The sequence below is a fragment of the Acomys russatus genome, chromosome 13, assembly GCF_903995435.1.
Source record: "Acomys russatus chromosome 13, mAcoRus1.1, whole genome shotgun sequence".
In the NCBI taxonomy this organism is placed as follows: Eukaryota; Metazoa; Chordata; class Mammalia; order Rodentia; family Muridae; genus Acomys; species Acomys russatus.
The window spans coordinates 53,439,208-53,459,994 of NC_067149.1; the positions used below are offsets into that span (position 1 = coordinate 53,439,208).

Sequence of the window (20,787 nt, forward strand, 5' to 3'; positions counted from 1 at the left end):
GGAGCAGGTTATGAGACGAGCATCTTGGTGTGGGCCCTAGCCCAGGCACTGAGGCAGGGCTGCCTGCAGTGTCACCTTTGCAACACCGCAAATAAATAGGTGGATGGTGAAAGATCACACTCTCAGGTGTCAGGGCCTCCCACATCCGCATAACTTTCATGTATGGTGACTCCTGATCTGAATGATGCCTCTGAGCACAGTCTCTGTGGCTAACCTGCTATGTCTGTCTTTGTGTTCAGAAATGAAGCAGATGAATCTCGTCACTGGAAAACAGCGCCTAATAAAAAGGGCCCCTTTCTCCATCAGTGCCTTCAGGTATGGTAAAGGGGCAGCACAGGGGCGGGTCTTCCTCTCCCTGCTCTTTCTTCCTCTTTGGCAGAAAACCAGGGAGACTAACATCCCTGTCATGGACTTAGTAGTGATCTCTGCAATATTAAACATCTCATTTGCTGATAAAATAGCCATTATCTTCTGTCATTCTTCTTTCATTCTCTTCTTTTGTCATATGTATTTGTATATTTTTTCAATTCTTAGGCCAATGTGTGTGATAATTACAAGCTGCCATAGGGCTTTTTGCTTAAAACTCTTAAAAGAGCCTATTGAGCTTAAGTTTGAGTTTGAACTGGACATACTCTCACAGAACTCAGCAGGCACTTGACCATAAATCCTGGAGAACCACCCACTTTGTCTGCCACTGTACGGATGTAGCTCTCCGTCAGGCAACTCTTAAATATAACACCAGTCCACAGTGACCAAAGGCCTGGGCCAGCATGTCCACTGTGGGCGGCAGTATGGTGCCCTCTTCCCTGGATATTTGCGTATTTTCTCTTCGGTCCCCTTTACCATATAAGGACTGAGAAAAGAATTCTTAAGAGCCAGAGGCAATAAATGTTTGTTGCACATGAGAATGGAAAACAAGTGAAAAAAATTTAAGAGTGCATCTCTGACTTTCTAGAATGATCCTTCAGGCAAATATTGAATTCTTTCTGTTCGGAGAACTTAAGATGCAGCTTAGAAAGGATGTGCTAGGGTATCAATCATAAGGCGTGCCCTCCTGCTCCTTCCAGGGAGCTCTTGAAAAGGCAGAGAAGGGAACTGAAGGGACTAGAAACACTTCGCTTCCTTTTTCAAGATGTTTAACTTATATTCCAACATCACAGTTTCAGAGATAATGTGTCTGTGGGACATGGCAAGCATGCGCTTACCTGCTATGCCATTTATATGTTCCTCAGTGCCAGCAATAGATAACAGAGAGCCCTTGTCCTCTAAGAGTGTAATCTGGAGGTGTGGAGGTGTGTGAGACACACTAGTGGGAAGTGCTCTGTGCCTGTGTGCTCTTGTGGTTGGCATCTCAGATGGGGGGTGAAAAGTGCATTATGGGTCACACATTTTCTTTTGTCCCAGACTACAGCAACAGAAGGGTAGGGGAACTGAACAGAGCTGAGGACAACATCTGAGGCAGTAATAAAAAGGGAGGAGTCAAGTAGAAAGCCAGAGGGATGACGGTCAGGAGGTGTTGATGCAGAAAGGCTAGCTGCGGATGGCACTGGGCACTCATCGCAAGCCTGGCGAATGTGCGCCCCTTTAAGGCCATGGGTACATACAAGCTATTTAAACCTTTCCCCATAGCTGAAAGATGCACTGGACAAAGCAAGGGGAAAATGGAGAGCTGTCAAAAAAACAACTAAGAGCTAAAATTAATTTAAATAATTCCTATAGTATTTGAAGTTCTTAGAACTCCCTTAAGAAAATTTGAATGTTCCTACTGTCATACTCATAATGAAGAAAACTATGAATTTATGCCAGACTCCTTTGTTAGCAGACTGACTGAAATTCAAAAGCGGACTAACATGCCTTTCTGGAGAGGCTGCTGGAAGATATAGGTACCCTCCAAGTTTCTGGTGAGAAAGTTAATAAATACAAGGTTCCAAGACTGCATTTGGGCGTTCATCCATCACAATTGTCAATAAATGCATCCTTTGATTCTGTAATCCCACTTCTGAGATGTGATTACTGGGCACTCGAAGTAACAAGTGGGTAGATTTGTTCTTTGCAGCATTCTAAATGGAGCAGCAGAAGCTGAAGCAAGCTAAGTACCACCAGAAGCATGCAGTTAAATACATTATGGTTCTGTCACCCAGCTCTCCTGTTATTTGGGCCCCAGAACCTTGGGAACTGCCCACTTTGTCTGTTCCTGCACCAGCGCCGAGCCCCACTGGGCAAGGCCTAGATGACACAAGCTCCTAGAGAGTAAAGGAGGCCAAAGGAAGATGCTCCCCAATGGAAGCAGTTCAGCCCCCATGCCCTGGGCTGCAGGTGCACAGTCTCTTTTTTGTTCCCCTGGCCATGCATAGATGGGTGGAATTGCGTGGGTCTGCAACAGAGAAGGCATTTATTTTGCTGGGTGTTATCTAGGTGTCTGCCATGTGCTGGCCTTCCCTTTGGTCCTAGGGATGAGGAGACTATACATATTGATAAGGATATTGATAAGACTTAGTTAAATGGAAAATATTGTGTGTTTTGTACTGCCATTTGTGTTGGGTAAAGCTTGACTTTCTGGACCTAAGGAAGCTCTGAAAGGATGTCTGGGTCTAGAAACAATGACTGGCCAGGCAGTGGCACACACCTTTTAATCCAAGCACCTGGAAGGCAGAGGCAGAGGCAGTCAGATCTCTCTGAGTTTGAGGCCAGCCTGGTTACAGATTGAGTTCCAGGACAGCCAGGGCTACAGAGGGAAACCCTATCTCAAAAACCAAATAAACAAACAAGAATCAAAAGGGTGACTGTGGAGATGGGGAAAAGAGTAAAAACGGATCAGAACACTGGCCTGAGCAGGAAGAGAGTTCCTACTCTGTCCTTGGTACAGTTAAAACACTCCCGAATGGTTCTCAGCACCCACACATGTGGCTCCAGGGGATTGGGTACCCTCTTCTGGCTCCTGTAGCCACCCACACATGTATGGCACACTCATCCACAGAGACACACACATACAAATGAAAGTCATAAAATATAAATATAAATTATATATATATATAAAATATTGGTTTGCCCCAAAATTTTATGAAGTTTGACAAAAGTGATCTAAGGATAGGTTTGAAGTTTATTAATTTCATCTGCTAACTTTTAGTTTCCAAGGAAGGTTAATATGCCTGTTTCAGCAGTTGGCTGTTGAACCTCTGTCACCATCATCTGTGTCTGTGTCCTGTGGCTTGCCTGTATTTGATGGCTTTTAAAGATTTGCTGCTGGGTAACTGCTCTGAGCAGGTCAGGAAGTATAAGCAGAGAAGGGAGAGCTGGTCAGGTCTTGGAGGGCAAAGGAAGGAAATGTCAGAGTCATCTTGGAGGACAGCAATACCTGGTGCATTCTCAGTCTCAGTCAATAGGAATGTGAATAAGTGCTTTGGGTTTTTAAAAATCAGCCTAATTTTTCTTACAAATTATTTTTCTTGGGCTAAAATATTTTTCACATTTTATAGAAAACTTTTAACAAAAGTAGATGAGCTTTTTTTTTTTTAACATTATGAGCTGTTTTTGAAATGTTAAAACTGTGCAGATTTGTATATTTCCATCAACGTTTATAATTCAGCATGTGAAAATTAAGAAAAGTAGACATTCAGTAAATAATTCTAAGTGAAGCCAAGGGCTACATTTAATTGCATTTGTCATATTTATTTAATTGCAATTGCCTTGCAAACAGAAAACTCAGCCATGGAGGAAAAGCTAGGTCACCGACACTGGTTCTAACCCTTCTTCTGACGCTCTGCTCTGTCTCTTGCTGTTTGAAGTTACATCTGTGAAAATGAGGCCATCCCCATGCCAGCACACTGGGAGAACGTGAACACTGAAGTGCCCTACCAGGTAAGAAACAGCAAATGCGCCGGGGGACAGGCCGTCCCGGGGCAGTCAGTGGAAGAGCTCCTGCAAACCTGTGTCAACTGCTTCTTCCAGCTGATTTCCCTGCCGTCCCGGGGCAGTCAGTGGAAGAGCTCCTGCTAACCTGTGTCAACTGCTTCTTCCAGCTGATTTCCCTGCAGAACCAAACACATGAGTACAATGAAGTTGCCAGTCTTTTTGGGAAAACAATGGATCGGAACCGAATTAAAAGGATCCAAAGGATTCAAAACTTAGACCTATGGGAGTTCTTTTGCAGGTAAGCCGGTTTCTCACCCCTCCTTTCTCCGTGTCTTAGTCTTCCACGTTGCAGGGATGGCCACACACAGAGGTCAGCTGTGGTCATTTTCAGCCACAGACACACTGCTCTCTTGCCATGCCTTACTTTTATCTTGCATGTATTTATTTGATTTTGTGCATATGACTGTTTTGCCTCCATGTATGTCTGTGCACCATTTTCATGCCTGGTGCCTGAGGAGGTCAGAGAGACATTCTATCTCCTGGTAATGGAGTTACAGACAGGTGTGAGCCACCATTTAGTTCCTGCAGGAACATTAACTGTTCTTAACCCCTAAGCCATCTCTTTAGCCCACCGCTGGCCCCTCAGCCTCCCCCAGAGAGTAGAGGAGGTCTTGTTTGGGATAGATTCCAGCCACTACAGTGGGAGAAGCTCACGCTTTGCTAGGTCCGAAATTGTACCTTGCTTGAAATGGAGCTCTTTAGCTTTGCTATGGCTTTCCTTTGCCTCAGGCCTTGAAATTGAATTAGAAATCTTTGACTTAAATTAGAAATCCTGACTTAAAAAACAAACAGTAGTTACACTGCCCTTCCTGTAGCTTTTTGCTTGTTTTGTTTGAAAGAACACTTTACAATTTACCATCAGATTTCTTGGTGTGGATTGTTTATGTTGTTGATTTTAAAATCTCTATTTATTACTAAATCTAAGTTAGAAATGACTGTTAGATTCCCCAGTGAGCCTTTAACCTAAAAATAAAGCTCATTACATAAAACTTAATTTGTTAACCAAGCTAACCTGTTATGTCGTATTTTTTGTAAAAAAATTACTTAAAATAAGTTGTTCTCTGAAATATTTTAAATAAACACTTATAGATGAGATTTGATTTCCAGTATTTTTATTATAAGCTTTTAATGATTTATTCAGGAAAAACTTCCAGTCAACAAAGAAGTAGAATTCTATCATAATAGGTTCCCTTGTACTTGTGATCTTGTTGACTGTCTGTTAAGGATGCCTACAGAAGCCAGGTGAAGAGGCGCACACCCTTAGCTAGAAAGCTGAAACAGGAGGATTGTGAATTCAAGGGATACAGGGCAAGTTAGGGCCAGCCTTGTTTCAAATAAACAGTCAAACAAATAAATATTTGCCAAAAATAGACTTATATTAGCCACAAATAATCAGTTCCCAGGCTATCGCCCATTTCATATGCATGAATGAGAATCAGACTGACTTTCCTGTGGTGATTGTTACAGTTTTGTTTCCTGTTGCTGTGGTAAAATAACCTGACTAAAACAACTTAAGGGAGAGTTTATTTGGCTTACAATTCCAGATTACAGTCCATCAGTGCAGGGTAGTCAAGGTAATAAGGAAGGTAAGAATACTGAAGCAGCTAGTCACATTTCAGCCACAGTCATGTTGTAAGTGAGTCCATGCACGCTAGTGCTCAGCTGGCTTTCTCCATTCTTGCCCAGGTCAAATTCTCCTGCTTAGGGGATGGTGCCATCCACAGTGGGTCAATACACTTAATCAAGAAAATCCCTCAAAGATATGTCCACCGATCTAAACTGTATGTCAGTAAGATTTCATCACCAGCGGAGTCTACACTGTCAACAAGGCTAACCTTCATAGTAATGGTACATGGGTCAATGAGACTCCAGCACCAATGGAGTCTACACTGTGGAAAGTCCACAAGGCTAACCTTCATAGTAATGGTGCATGGAATTCTTCTTTGCTCCCAACTCACTGGGCCTCAGTTTGTTGCAGTTATCCTTTTAAGAATTGATAACAGCGGGACGTTCAGCTTGTGCTTTTTATAGTCTTGAGTATTTGGCCAAACACCTTTTTGTCTCTGATAGTCACTGTGTTTACCTGAGTTTATAAGGTTTTATTCAGTTTGTTTAGGGGGAAGATTGAAGACTCTGCTCCCTGCAATTTTATTCTTTCCAAGAATAAAGGAGTTTCCCAAAGTGAGTTGGTGAAACTCTTAATGTATTCTTTTTTAAAAACAGATTTATTTATATTTTGTGTATGAGTTTTTGCCTGCATGTATATATGTGTACCAAATGCATGCCTAGTACCCATGGATGTCAGAAGAGGGGCTCAGGTCCCCCAGGAACTGGAGTTATAGGTGCTTGTGAGCTGCACAGTGGGTTCTGGGATCTGAAAAAGCTCCTCTGCAAGAGCAACACATGACCTTAACTGCTGAGCCATGTTAATTTCTTCCTTTTAAACATAATTTATGTGCATTGGTGTTTCAACTGCATAAATGTCTGTGTAAGGGTGTTGGTTCCTGGAGTTAAGGACAGTTGTGAGGTGTCATGTGGGTGCTGGGAAATGAACCCAGGTCCTCTGGAAGAGCAGTGAGTGCTCTTAATTGTTGAGCCATCTCTCCAGCCCCCTATTTATTATCCTTAATTAAGCCTCTGAACTGGAGTCCACTTCATTCGCCAGAGCTCTCAATGAAAGCAGACAAATGTAGTGTTGAGTCCTGAGCAGAGAAGAGCCCAAGGGAAACAGTAGAACGGGGAGCTGCAGAAGCTGATGGAGCCAGAGCAGTGGTCTGAGAGAGCTTACTAGAAATTTTTCTTGGTTTATCCCTTTTGTAATCTGTAATGCCAACACACAGACACCTGCCGTGACAGTGCAAAATCCTGAGGCTTGTGATAACAGCAGCCTGTCACTCCGACATCTCCTTGTAGAACTGAAATGGCCTCAGTGGTCTCTTTTGACACACAGCATCTGCATAGCAAGGCCTGAGGGATCTACTCTGCTGCATAGCAAGCGTGACTTCATGACTCCCGCCTTCCTCTTCCTAACAGGTGGTCCTAACCCCCACTCTGTGATTGGCAGTACTGTAGGCACTTGGGATTTGATGGTGTATAGGTCTGTAGGTCAAAGAACCAGGCCACTGCCAACCTGAGATGGATGGGTGAGCATAGCTTATCGTGCGAGCACAAAGTGAGGCCATCGATTCACCTTTGCCCATAAAAGGTGTGTGTGTGTGTGTGTGTGTGTGTGTGTGTGTGTGTGTGTGTGTGTGTGTGTTGACATGGGGGTACTGGTGTTATTTACATAGACGAGGGCTGGGGCAGGAGTGTATCCAGTCATAGGGACATCGTGACCCAAAATTTATATAAAAATGGAAACAGCAAAATTCAGAGACTTCAGATAGACGATCATTAGGGTGAGCGGCAAGAAGCAGAGTACGCCAGAGCTAATAGAGCTACTGGCTGGCTGTGCGACCTCCTCTTCAGCTTTGAGTCAAATTGACTCAGGCTATAAATTAAAATTAACAGGTGACTTCCATGCAGCACTTAATAAGCCAAACTGGTCGTGTTTTATTGTTCTTTGTTTGTTTTTGTTTTTTTTAAAGCAATGGAAAGTCTGCTTGTGGGGAGAGAGAGAGAGAGAGAGAAAGAGAGGAGGGAGGAGGGAGAGAGACAGACAGACAGACAGACAGAGAGACAGAGAGAATATGTATGGATGTGTATATGGATGTTTGTATGTTTAGAATGATAATTCACCAGGTAATATTGTAGGAAAAGCTTTAAAGTAGTGACTCTTATCTAGAAGTGATATTTCCTACCAGGAACATTTACTAATGAGATTTTTTTGATTGTCCTGTGGCAGAGTGTAAGGGCTGATGGCATCTGGTGGGTAGAGGTCAGGAATGCTAACTGCCCTACAATATGCAGGTCACCCTTCACAACAAAGATCTCTCCATCTCCAAATAGCAGTTCTGCTAATGTTGAGAAGCCCTGATGTAAAGGAATCACAGCTTGAAGCAGGGAGACCAGTTCAGGAAATGGCTTCTGTAATTAAACCGAGACACTTTGGATGGCCTCTCAACCCAAGTGATGAATGCTGTGTTGGAGCAATGGCAACCATTTAAAGGTATTCAGGATGTAAGACCATGGAGCTTGATGCATGAGTCTGTGCATCCACTGGGTGAGTGAGTGAGTGAGAGGCAGGGCCTCTCCAGATGTTGGTTTCTTTGTCTTACTTGACTAAAGGAAGATGAATAGAAATAAGACTTGGTCCTTGTAGGCTATGGGAGGGAGTAGCAGCTAATGCTCAACGCTTGCATCAGGAAGTTGATTTAGACTAGTGACAAAGGCTAGGAGATACATGGCACTAGCAACCAGGAATGATAAAATGACCAGGCTTGAGAGGATGAGCAGAGGAGAACCCAAGGAAAACAGTGAAACAGAGCTGCAGAAGCCGATGGGGCCAGGGATCGTCCGCAGGGTCGCATCCTGAGGAAGCACCAGGGAAGATGAGTATTGGATATCTCCTCGGGCTTTGCAGCAAACCTTGTTGAAAGGAAAAGTAATGGTGGACATTGTATCGTGTGAATAAGTAAAGGTTGACAGCTCCTTTAGGAAGTTTGGCACTGGGAGGTGGAGAGGAAAGTAGTTTTCTTTTGTTAGGTATTATTATTATTACCATTATCATCATTATTGTTATTTCTGTAATGGTTAGCATTATAATTGGAAGAAAACTCTAGAAAAGAAGAGATGAGAAGACAAAGGGGGAGGGCAGTTGACTCACTAAACTCTTAAAGAAGCATGATGGGATGAGATTCAGTGGCCATGTGCCAGAAAAGAGGGAGACGTGACCAATTAGACGTACAGTTCAGTAGAGGTGAGATCCTGGCTAGCCTACAACACTCTTTAATCCTTTCGGTTTCCATGGTGAAATAAGTGAAGTCACCTACACAGAGTGAAGAACTGTGGAGATGTGTATAGAAGGGAAAGAAAAGGAGAGACTTCAAGCGGCCACCGTGGGAGATGGGGCAGAAGAGCCGCAGACCGCGGGGTTTCCCACAGTGAGGGTTAAGCGAGATGGAGCATGTCAGTGTTTTGATGGGTCCAGGGAAGTTGCATGAGACTTACTTGAGAGGTGGAAGAGCTGCAAGGGGAGATGGCTGTAACATCAGGGTCGCCAGGATGCTGAAGCAGTAAGCCCTGTCTGGATAAGGATGTAGGCTTTGATCAAACAGAGATGCCAGACCTGGCTGCGTATCAGCCCTCTTTGGGGCTCCTTAACAGATCCCCCAGTCCAGGTCCACTGGCTCAGAGCCTGTTTCTGTTATTTTCATCTGTGAAGAGTTCTATGGTGTTTCTGGTGTTCGTTGGGAATGGAAGAGTTATTCTAAACCTGGTGAACGTCTTCAGGCCAGAGCATGGAGACACTGCTGGTCTGAGACAGTGTGTGGACAAGACGCTGGGCTTTTTGGAACCTAGGTCTTCAGAGGATGGGGCTATTGAGGCATCTTTGAGAACTGGGTGCCATGGTACCTTGTGTAGATTCAGAAGTGAGTGTGGTCTGATCCAGGGCACAGGGCTACAAAGCATTTTCTGCCGTCTTAGTCTTTCCTTGCAGCTTTAGCTCAAGATTGAAGTTTCTGGGAGACCAAAAGCATGGTCTGTGAGTCCACATTTCCTGGGTGTGTTAGTAGAGGTGTAAATCTTTAACCACCCTATCTCGTCTGCTTCTGGCTGGTGTATGTGGTCCCTCCATTGCAGTAGCCACGCAGTGTTTCATGCTCATTGCCAGACTCGTTACTCCAGGGTATAATTCCTATGAGAGGCACACTCCAAACCAAGATTCACTTTAACTTGTGCCTGGGATGTAGTATAAGTGAGCATCTTTTTAACCCCACCCACCCCTGACCCGTGTGTGTGTGTGTGTGTGTGTGTGTGTGTGTGTAAGAGAGAGAGAGAGAGAGAGAAGGAGAGAATTTATGCACACCACAGATGTGAGAAAGCCCTCAGAGGGCATTAGAGAACCAGGACCTGGAGTTACAAGTGGTTATGAGCCATCTGATGGGGTGCGGGGATCTGAACTCAAGTCCTCTGTAGGAACAGTAAGTGCTTTAAGCCTCTGAGCCATCTCTCCAGCACCAAATTTCTTGGGTTTTAGAGTGGAATCTAGTCGTTATAGCTCATAAAACTTGCCCTTAGAAGTGAATGTATTAATTAGGTGTTTTGTTTTAACAAAGCAACAACCATGATATGGATTAATGAATACCAAATTTAATGAGATTATCATTGTGGTGTGTGGGAAAGCCCTTTGGGTAATTTAACTGGGTCTCTCCGAAGTAGCTGAGAAAGTACCTTATGATAGAAACATTATGTTCCAGGCGATGATACAAAAAGAAAGAGTAATATGCAGTTAGAAGCCTTTTGCAAAGATTTGAATGTCAAACTTGCTTGCCCTCAGCATATCAGGCACTTAGATGAAAGTGCAGGTTTGCTTGCCGCACTCAGGAAATATCCCAAAGCAAAGCTGTAGCTTGTCTTCAGAGTGAACTTTGAGTCTAGAAAACCCTGGGGAGTTGAAAATGGAACAAACCAAATAGTTCTTTTTTAAAGCATTCTTTCCTATTAGCTATTAAGGGAAATGTATGTGCATTGTTCAAAAACAATGAAAGCGTTCATACATACAGCCCAGAAAAGGGAAGTCGGAAGAGTTGCTTAGTGGAAAGCTTGTTTTCATTGTGTGAATGAAAGAGCTGCTTGTTGGGGGCTGGAGAGACGGCTCAGCGGTTAAGAGCACTGTCTGCTCTTCCAGAGGTCCTGAGTTCAATTCCCAGCAACCACATGGTGGCTCACAACCACCTAAACCCTCTAATGCCCTCTTCTGGCATGCAGGTGTACATGCAGATAGAACATTCATATAAATAAGTAAAATTTAAAAAGAAAGAAAGGAAGGAAGGAAGAAAAAAGAAAAAAGAAAGAACGAGCTGCTTGCTGCATGCCCTTCTGATATGAGCAGTGGCCTGGAAGGCAGTTTCCCTAGGTCAAAGCCCATGTACTGAATTTTGATGCATATTACTCAGCAGATCCTGAGGAAATATTCATTTTCATTTCTGATATCATTTCAGTACATGCCTCTCAGTTGCCTGTTACAATTAAACTTGTCAAAATACAAAATGGCTATTTTATTTTGTTACTTAATTTGTACTTTTTGGCAGGGGTCAGTGGCGGGCGAGTTCAAGACAGGGTTTCTTTGTGTAGCCTTGGCTGTCCTGGACTCACTTTGTAGACCAGGCTGATCTTGAACTCACAGAAATCCACCTGCCTCTCCCTCCCCAAGTGCTGGTGTTATAGGTGTGCCCAGCTAATTTGTACTTTTCAAACTGAAATAAGTCAAAAGCATTAGGCTTATCTGTCAGTTGTTCATATATGATTAGCTGGGAGAGGTGTGAATTTGAAAAATCTCAAGGATTTTACTTGACTACACATGGTATGGAAACCATTCAATGGCGCGGTTAGCTTGATCCAGAGGTTTTGGTCCCACCAGCATTTAGTGATAGCTAGGCTGGGGATCTGGTCCCTACCAGCATTTATAAACTAAGAGGTACCCAGCAATTTCTGGTTGCTGTGGAAAAGGGTCTGGAAGCTTTGCTGCAGTGGGAGGGATAGCTGGGGAATAATGTGTATTTCCTAGAGAACAAAGCTGAGGGGGTCCTTCACAGGTTTGGGGGGTTATCTATGTAGTTATTTTATAAAAGAGAAGAGCCATTCTGTGTTTAGAAGAATATCACAGGCCAGCCAGGAGATGGGAGGAGGTGGATTCTAGTTCAGTGTTGGGATGAGTGTACTTTATAGGAAGTACAGCTGGCCACAGGGTTATCCATCCAGAAATCCTCGGCACTGGGACAGACTGAAGCAACACCTGGCATTTCCAGAAAGGTGCTGTCCTGTTCCTTCATGGTTACTTTACAGAAGTGTTCTAGGCCCCAGCTGTTTCCTGGGATATTCTGGGTGTGCTTTTGTATTTACATGTACTGACTGCATTTTTAAGGAAAGGCTTGGGCAGAGCTCAGGGGAGCTAGCAGAGAAGTAAAGGTACACTATTTTAAGTCACTTTTTGATGAAGCATTTCAGAGCCACAAATGCAGCAGTTTTGACGTTCCAGTCCTTGACATTGTCTTTAGCTCCTGTCTCTCTGATGGATGCAAAGGGTTGATTCCATCCTATCCCATTTTGTTTCCTCTCAAAAGGAGAATGTTTTCTCACCTATCGTTTTATGTTTTTATTCCTGGGCATGTAGATCTATATAGAATACAGTATTGCTTTGAGAAATCCATTGGTTTTTTGCACTCTATTTAGGCTTATTATCTCTCATATTTACCGCACATGTGGACATAGTTTAACATTTGTTTTTGTGAAACTGGCCTAGAACTCACTATGTAGACCAGGCTCTCCTCAAACTCACAGCGATCTTCATGTTTCTGCCTCCCAAGTGCTGAAATTAAAAACAACTTTCACCATACCTGGCTCCTACGTTTTAATGTTTATATGCAAATAGCTATGTATCCATTTTTTCTGTGAAAGATTTTTAGGCTTTTGCTCTTGTCCTTTCTCTTGTTAATGTGGCAGCCCTCCCTCTCATGCACTGAGGTCACTGGGAAGACTGCTAAGCTGGGGCTCGATGTTCGGTAAAGCTCAAAATGGAGTCAGCTGATCGAGACTTCTGGCATAAAAAGAATGAAATGTGGTCCCTGATCAAAGAGAAACTTCTAAAGACCTAGGAAATGTGTGGTATTTGCCTATGGCCTCATTTGCAGACATCTGTAATGCCTAGCTGCTTTAGGCTGTCAGTTTCCTCCTCCCCTCCCCTCTCTCCTCTTTTCCTCTTTGTTTCACAGTACTGAGGCTGGAACCCAGGCCCTTCCCACATGCCAGACACGCATTCCACCATGGAGCTACAGGCCCAGTCAGTGCTAGCTACACTTTCTGCTTTGTTCATTTTTGAAACTCATGCAACCTGGGATAACTTTTAAATCCTTTTTTGCCCAGGATAGCCTTGAACTTCTGACCCTCCTCTCTCTGTCTCATGTACCCTGGGATTGCAGGCATTAAGTACCATACCTAGTTGACAGCCGTCATATTTGGTGAGATGACTTGTATGTACCCAAGAGCATTTGAAATAACTTCTTGGCTAGACTTGCTCTGTCTGCTCATTCATATTACATGATTTATATTTTGTCTCACCCTTTCTATTAAACTTTGCCATTAACATTTTAACTTAATAAATACCACTCACGGGTCTGTTTTCTGTGCTCTTGTATCTGGATGCTTTGTGGCTTTAGGAAAAAGGCTCAGCTCAAGAAAAAGCGAGGTGTCCCTCAGATCAACGAGCAGATGCTGTTTCACGGCACCAGCAGTGAATTCGTGGAAGCCATCTGCATTCACAACTTTGATTGGAGAATCAATGGTGTGCATGGTGCTGTCTTTGGAAAAGGTAACGCCCGAGTCTCAGGCTTAGTAGGAAATTGCTTCCGTTATCATTCAGAGTTGGCAGTAATGAGGGTAAAAGGTACCAGGCTATGGGTTCCAAACAAGCCCATGGAGCTTCTGAACCACAGAAAAGCACCTGCTCCACACCCAGGGCGGAAGCGAGACTTGCATGCCCTGCTCTATTCAGAGGCCCCTATTTCTGGTCATCCTGATAGGCGCCGTGTGCTAGCAAAGCCTACAGCATCGCTAATGTTAGGTCACCCCTTCATGTGGGTGAGCCTGCACACTGAGCTGCCCTAAGCAAATGCAAAGAGTGATAGAAACATGTTAGCTGCACTCTACGGTAGCTACTAGTAGTTTGTTTGGTTTTGCTTGTTAGAAAATGATATTCTTGCCTACAAGATTATCAACATGCACTAAAGGGAAAAATAGGCAAAACTCCGTTTTATTTCTAGTTCTAGTGTTGTGCAAGTCCCAGTTCTCCACTTCATGGCCTGACTCAAGCAGATAGGGAGAAAGGTGAGGAGGGTAAGGGGCGAGCATTTGTTTTACCAGTCTGTCCTTGGTGCCTTACTTCCGGCAAGAGAGCTGACTTCCACTTAGGATTAGGATTTTGAAACAATGAATTAATTTAAGAATAAATATTGAAAAGACTGCTCACCTTACCTATCCGAGGTCAGAAGGGTCTGGGCCCAGTTCCATCAATATTGGGTGGTTAGGAGAGTTTGTAATTCATGTCCCAGTTCTGTAGAGTTAGTACTTGCTTGACAGCGTCAGTCATTTACAGAGTGTTGGCTGCTTTCTTGAGTGTTCATGACACTAAATGACAGTGTTCTGGAATGCTCACGCAGGAGCAGATACAGCACAGGAAGAGGAAAGTTTTACTTTGACTCACAGTTCAGACATTTCAGTCTACTCCACTGGCACCATGGAGCCTGTTTTGAGGCAGACCATCATGGTTGGGAGTGTGGTGTAAAGTGAACTAGTCAGCCCCTCCTGGCAGCCAGATCAGGAACAATGTCTGAGGAAGAAGACTGTCTGTGGTCCACAATCCGTCTCTCTGTAGGCCGCATCTCTCTTAAAGTCCCCACACCTTCCTTAGCACCAAGGTCTCAGAAGGCTAAAAGCCTTTGACACCTGGGTCCCAGGGAGACTAAAGATCCACAGCAGTAGCTTTTACAGTCTCAGAATTTCACTCCTGAGTGTAACCCCTGGCTCTAGAATTACCTCTGGATTGCCCCCGTGTCATAGTCAGCAGCTTCTTGGGTTTGAGCTCCTTGGGTAGAGCAGTGTTCTGTAGAGCTTGGCTGGATGCTGGGTGAGGGCTGTGAGGACAAGGCTGAGGAAGGATACAGCTGGGGAGTAGGGCCTCCAGGTGAAATTCTCACCTGCCACACTTCTCACCACAGGATGATTTTGTGTTCTATTTACTGGATTTCCTTGCAAGCTCTCTTTTGGGAACACAAATGTGGCACCTTGTTTGTCAAGGGCACAGGAGGGCACTGGTGAGGCCTGGTATATCCACAGGGTTGAGTGTGTGTGTGTGTGTGTGTGTGTGTGTGTGTGTGTGTGTGTGTGTGTGTGTGTGTGTGTGTTGGGGAGGGGGATTATTTCCCCTTCTTCAGGTCTGCGGAGGAAGAAGTCCCACATCTGTCCCTATGGTGTGATTCTTGTCTGTCAGAATGTTGTCGCCGGAGTTTCGTGTTTTCTCCAAAATAACCTTGGCCCTTTCTGTTGAAGGAACCTATTTCGCGCGAGATGCTGCATATTCCAGTCGTTTCTGCAAAGATGATATCAAGCACGGGAACACATTCCAGATTCATGGGGTCAGCTTGCAGCAGCGGCATCTGTTCAGAACCTATAAATCCATGTTTCTTGCTCGAGTGCTAATTGGGGATTACATAAACGGAGACTCCAAATACATGAGACCTCCTTCCAAAGACGGGAGCTATGTGAATTTGTATGACAGCTGTGTGGATGACACCTGGAACCCAAAGATCTTTGTGGTTTTTGATGCCAACCAGATCTACCCTGAGTACTTGATAGACTTTCACTGACCCCACCTCCCCAGGCTCAGTAGTGAAAGCTTTGCTCTCTCATTGCAGGAGGATTTGGCCCCCTATCTTCTAGCCGCTAATATAAATATTGGATACTTTTGAAACAGATGCCGAAAAGAATGCGGCCTCAATGTATAAAGAAGTACTGGCTGTGAGGTTGGTTGTATGTTTTCCTGTTTCTGTCTGTCACAGTTTTGTTAAAGACCGATGCTGTTGCCATTTTAACATATGGGAATGAGAGGCACTACTCCAGACCTACCAGGTCAGCTCTCATTACCGTGGCCAGGCAGTCTGCAAAGTGCATGTGTGTAATCCAGACAAATGACTTTAGAATTTGTTTCCTGTTACGAGAACTGGAGTTTTATAAATTGAATTTTGACATTATCGCCTATCAATGAGCATGTCCCTTTGTTCATCTTCTGAAGGAGTCATTTAAAACCCTGAAAGAGTCCCTGGTGCCCAGAGAAGTAAGAAACAAGGAGCCTGTCTTCCGGGCTAGGGCACAAGCTTGCAGAAGAGAGACCAGGAGAGAGCCTGCTGGCCGCTCCTGTAGGAAGGTGGGCTGCAGTTCCAGAGCAACTGACAGCATTCTCACCACCTCCCACAGCTGAGCTGACAACTGCTGCCACAAGGGTCACTGGCTCACACTTCAGCCTCCAGGCCCTCCTCCGTGAGTCCTGCCCCAAGATGTTTATTTTCCCTTTGTTTTCCAGGCCCTGTAGTGATCACTCGTAAGAAGCTTTATCTGTACAGCCCCACACCCCCCATTATACACACAGCTGTTTCATGGTGAGTCCTAAAATCTACATGTCTTAGTCACTGGTATCTTTCTGTTTTGGATGATTGTGGAGAACATGGGATGCTGAGGTCTCCTTTAGAGTAGTGATTGACCACTGCCAACACCTGAGCAGCTGTGCACACTTAGAGTTGTGCTCCTGGCTTTGCGTACCTGTCTACTTGCCTGCTGTTTTGTCATGAATTGGTCTGTACCAGCTTCCTGGCCGTTGGTGGCCTAGCAGAGGTGAGACAGCACTCAGGCCCGACACTGTCTAGGTGTTCAGCTATCAGACAAGGAGCTGCCTGTGTGATTTGTCTCCCCCGACGCTGCTTTTCCCACAATTCCTTATGGGAAAGATCACGCCTCAAGCCATTCACCCAGAACTTTTCCTAAGTCTTTATACTAAATCTTGTCTCTGTTAGCCCCATCCAGCTTTGGCTGTGAGTAAATGAGCAGTTTCACTTCTGGAGCCCATGCCTGCTTTGTTCTCTCCAATCATTTGAATCAGGAAGCATTTAGAACTAAAACATGTATGGAACAAGATTAGGGATAGTAATCCTTCCAGCTTCTTCTAGCGCCAGATTTTCCTCATAGTCCAGAGTATGTGGGGTTACGCGGTGGGAAGTACATGAACAGCACACAGGAAGCCGTCTGCACAGTACCTTGGGGGCACAGTACTTTGGGCTATAATGATTTCCTGCCTCCACTGTGTAGGGCCACCATTGGTTTAAAACACGATAGAAAGGACACATTTCAAAACCAACAGAGGCTCTGCAGAAGTGCCTGCAGTCAAAGTAGCTCGGCTGCCAACCCGCTCACAGGAATCAGTGTTAGAGGCATTAGAAGAAGTTCAGGACTGAACAGTACCTTCTAGTTCTTTTCTTCTGTTTTGTTTTTTTTTGTGTGTGTGTGGGGGGGGGGGGTGTTTTGTTTTGTTTTGTTTTTGTTTTCTGAGACAGGATTTCCGTGTGTAGCCCCGGCTGTCCTGGAACTCGCTCTGTAGACCAAACTGGCATGCAAAGTGGTGAAGTCCGTCTTCTTAAGTGGCTGTCTCCCCCAGTTCCACACACACTTCTCTTAATACTTGAATGGAAGTACTGTCGTAGTTGGGGTTGTTCCCTTTTAGACTTGTGTACCCGTGTCAAGGTGCCTGAGAGCACAGGCCGTCTGTGCAGTCACTCTCCCTCACTGCCTTGCTTGAGGAAGAAGGCAAAGGTGCATGTCAGTGCCCAGCATAAGAAGCTATGTACTGCTGCTGTTGGGATGGACTGGCAGCCCCGCTTTATGCTGCTGTTGGGATGGTCTAGCAGCCCCGCTTTATACAAAAGAGGTGATTTTGATACGTGTTTTAAAATATAATAATGTAGAATTCACTCATGTTAAAGTTTTACTGTGTTTTGTCTGTTACGTGTATAGAAAAGCATCATTTCCTCCAGTGGGAGGGAGAGGAAAGGGAGCTGTTACAGAGTGCTGAGCTGTGCCGCAAAGCTGGCTGAATAAATTCCGTTGAGTACAAACTTGTCTTTTCTCTGTGGGGAGTCTAGCCTCGGGGTAAAAATAAATGTGTTTATGGAAAACATTTTTAAAAGTCTTTTATCTCTCACCAGGAATGTTTGAGATTAGTGGATCATTTCATTTCTAGACTGGTGGTGGTGGTATTGATGGCAAATTCTGATATTTAATGTCTAAGTGTATTGTTTTCATAACTGTTAATTAAAGTTTTCTGTATCAAAAGTTTGGCTGCCTGTGCGTGCTGTATGTATGTTTCTGATTTCTGGGTCTCAGTTACAACTAGAATTTTCCTCTCAAACGTCATACACTGTCAGGGAATTTGCTGCCCGCACCTCCTGTGGACCTCCCCCCAGGGATGCTTTTTGGGCGTAGTTTTGCTTGTTGTGAGCAATGACTGATCAAATAACCTGGGGATGAAGTCATGACCTCTGCTCTGTTAGGTTATGAATAGATCAAGGCCTGGTGGCTGCATTGTCCTTCCCTGAAGGGCTCCTGGCCGAGAGGATCTGTTCTAGTGGTATGACGGTCACTCCTACTCACTAGCACTCGCGGCAGTCTCCGGTCAACCTTGCTAAGCAGAACGAAGGGCAGCATGGTAGGCTGCAGCTGTGGCCATGGCCAGACTGTCCACCCCTGTGTCTCCTCCTATCTTAATGCTCAACTGATAGTAAGCATCACTGTGATAAAGAAAAAAAAAAAATCAGGTGACCTTTGATTGATAGGAAGCGTGCTGTCCCCATAGGTACTTCTCCTGGCTCAGCTAGGGTGGGAAGTCACCTTGAATGTTTGGAGGGGTCATCTAAGATTCATTGAGAAGTGATCTTACAATGTCCCTGGCAGTGTGCTTCTCCTAAGATTTCCTTCTCTCCTTGAAGAAAGGGGATCTTGCTTTTTCATCTTTAGCTCATTTATTTATATTTTTGAGATAATGTCTTACTACATAGTCCATACTGACCTCACCTTCGTACCCAGCCCAGGCTAGTTAACTAACTCACGGGTCATCAGATTACAGGATGTGCCACCATGCTCAATCTGCTTTTTATAAATATTAAAAATACTTTTGGAAGCCTGGATTGGAAATAGCTCAGTGGTTTAAAATGCCTGCTACTCTTCCAGAGGACCTGAGTTTGGGTCCCAGCACCTACTTTGGGCAGCTCACAGCCATCTGAAGCTGTAGCTCCAGGGCAATTGTTATCCATGGACATCTGTACGTCTGTGTTTATACCCCCCAACACACACACACACACACACACACACATATGCAGACACCTGCACATACACACACACACACACACACACACACACACACACACACAAACACACACAATACAAATAAAAACGTTAAAAATATTTTGTGGTCCTGGGGAGATGATACAGTTGGTAAAATGCTTGGCACACAAGCAGGAAAACGTGAGTTCAGACTCCTAAAACTCATGTGAAAAGCCAGGCACGGTGGTGCATGCCTGTGGTCCTGGTGCCAAGGAAGCAGAGACAGGAGGATCCCTGGGATTTGCTATTTCTATATACTGAGGATATGACCTCCCCCCGCCCCCCGTGGTATGGTTAAGGGGAAGGCTTTTATGGTAGGGCCAAGAGACGGAACAGCCAGAGGCATTTGGAAGAGTCCAAAGCAGAAAGAGAAAGTAATAGTGTAGTAGCAGTAATGGTGGGGTGGGGTGGGGTGTGTGTGTAATGTTTAATATTTATTTTTATTCATGTGTCTGTGTTGGATATATACCTCATATATTCAGGTGCATTCAAAGGCCAGAAGAGGACATTAGAATCCCCTGGAGTCATAGGGTGATGCCCCCCCCCTGTTGTGGATTCTGGGAACTGAACTCAGTTCCTCTAGAAAAGCAGCAGGAGCTCTTAACCACTGAGCCACATCTCCAGCCCCCTATATAACCCTTCTGTTAAAAACAAAAACAAAAACAACAACAAAAAAACAAACCTCAGCTGGGCGTGGTGGCACATGCCTTTAATCCCAGCAGAGGAAGGCAGATGGATATGAGTTGGAGGCAAGCCTGGCCTACAAAGTGAGTCCAGGATAGCCAAGGCTACACAGAGAGACCCTGTCTTGAAAAAAAAAAACAACAAATCTCTTCACACTATACATCCTAAGAATCTTGGCAATACATAGCCCACTTCACTTCCTCGCAGGCAGTTTTATGATGCCACTTGAGGTAACAGGTGAGGACCTGAACATACCAAAGAAATTAGAAGCCCACTATGAATTGAGCGCCTCAGGCTTAGTGTGAGTAATAGAGACATCAGGGCTGTCACGGTCATCTTTTATCTTTACTTTTTCCCAAGGTCATTTCCCTTCTCACCTCACCTGAGGAAAGGATGGAGAGCTCTAGGAGTCTAGGCAGTCTCCCTCTCCACCAGGCTTTTCCCTTACTGGCCTGTGCTTGCCCAGGTAGGAAGCGCCTAGAGGGTTCCTAACTGGACAGCAGCTTCTTCCTGTGGCTGGCTGAGCTTAGTTCCCTGCTGAAGGGTTGCACAGTCTTTTCTCTCCACTTTAATTGCCTGGCTCCCGCTCCTCGGCGCTGCAGGCTATAAGGACTTGGCTTTCAGTTAACTCACTGTGCGGCTGTGTAACTTGGAATTTAGCATTGGTCTTGCTCATTTTTCAAGTGGCTTCTCACAAGAGCAGAACAGGGGTTTTATGCCAAGGACATTAGTATTTCCCGCAGCTTCCGAGCTTTGCTGTGCCCTCTACGAGCCAGCAGACAGCAGGCTGCTTCTTGCCTGGCTTATGCTGACTCCACTGTGGTGGTATAGCTCAAGAGAGTCCCAAACCAGAATTGAATTCAGATCACTTTGCAGTGTTAATTATGAATCCAGATGGCAGCACACCTTGTAGTTTTCCATCCCCTTTTAAAAATGCCTTTTCCTGTGGGTCTTACTATGCTATGTTGTCTCCCAAACACCAGGGACGCTGGTATTTGATTAAGCGCTGAACCCATTTCCTCAGCTTAGATCGGGTACCACTTTGGGAGGCAACGGAGCTGAATTTTATCTCCGTCTTTACCATTTGACTCAGTGTGACCTTGGGTAGCT

General features: G+C 44.8%; 1 protein-coding gene across 10 annotated transcripts in view; it reads left to right on the forward strand.

Moving 5' to 3' along the window:
• The window catches only part of Parp11 (poly(ADP-ribose) polymerase family member 11), a 40,680-nt gene extending 25,011 nt beyond the window's left edge, over window positions 1-15,669 (forward strand). For 6 of the 10 annotated variants that reach the window (XM_051155415.1, XM_051155418.1, XM_051155414.1 and 3 more), the window contains 5 exons: window positions 240-315; window positions 3,786-3,858; window positions 4,020-4,150; window positions 13,230-13,381; window positions 15,118-15,669. In XM_051155415.1, the coding sequence (XP_051011372.1) occupies window positions 240-315; window positions 3,786-3,858; window positions 4,020-4,150; window positions 13,230-13,381; window positions 15,118-15,434 (749 nt within the window). In that variant the 3' untranslated portion in view covers window positions 15,435-15,669. Of the gene's footprint in view, window positions 1-239; window positions 316-1,819; window positions 1,902-3,785; window positions 3,859-4,019; window positions 4,151-13,229; window positions 13,382-15,117 lie in introns of all 10 variants that reach the window. The other 4 variants (XM_051155421.1, XM_051155422.1, XM_051155420.1 and 1 more) reach the window with 2 other exon arrangements.
• Window positions 15,670-20,787: the final 5,118 nt, after the last annotated feature.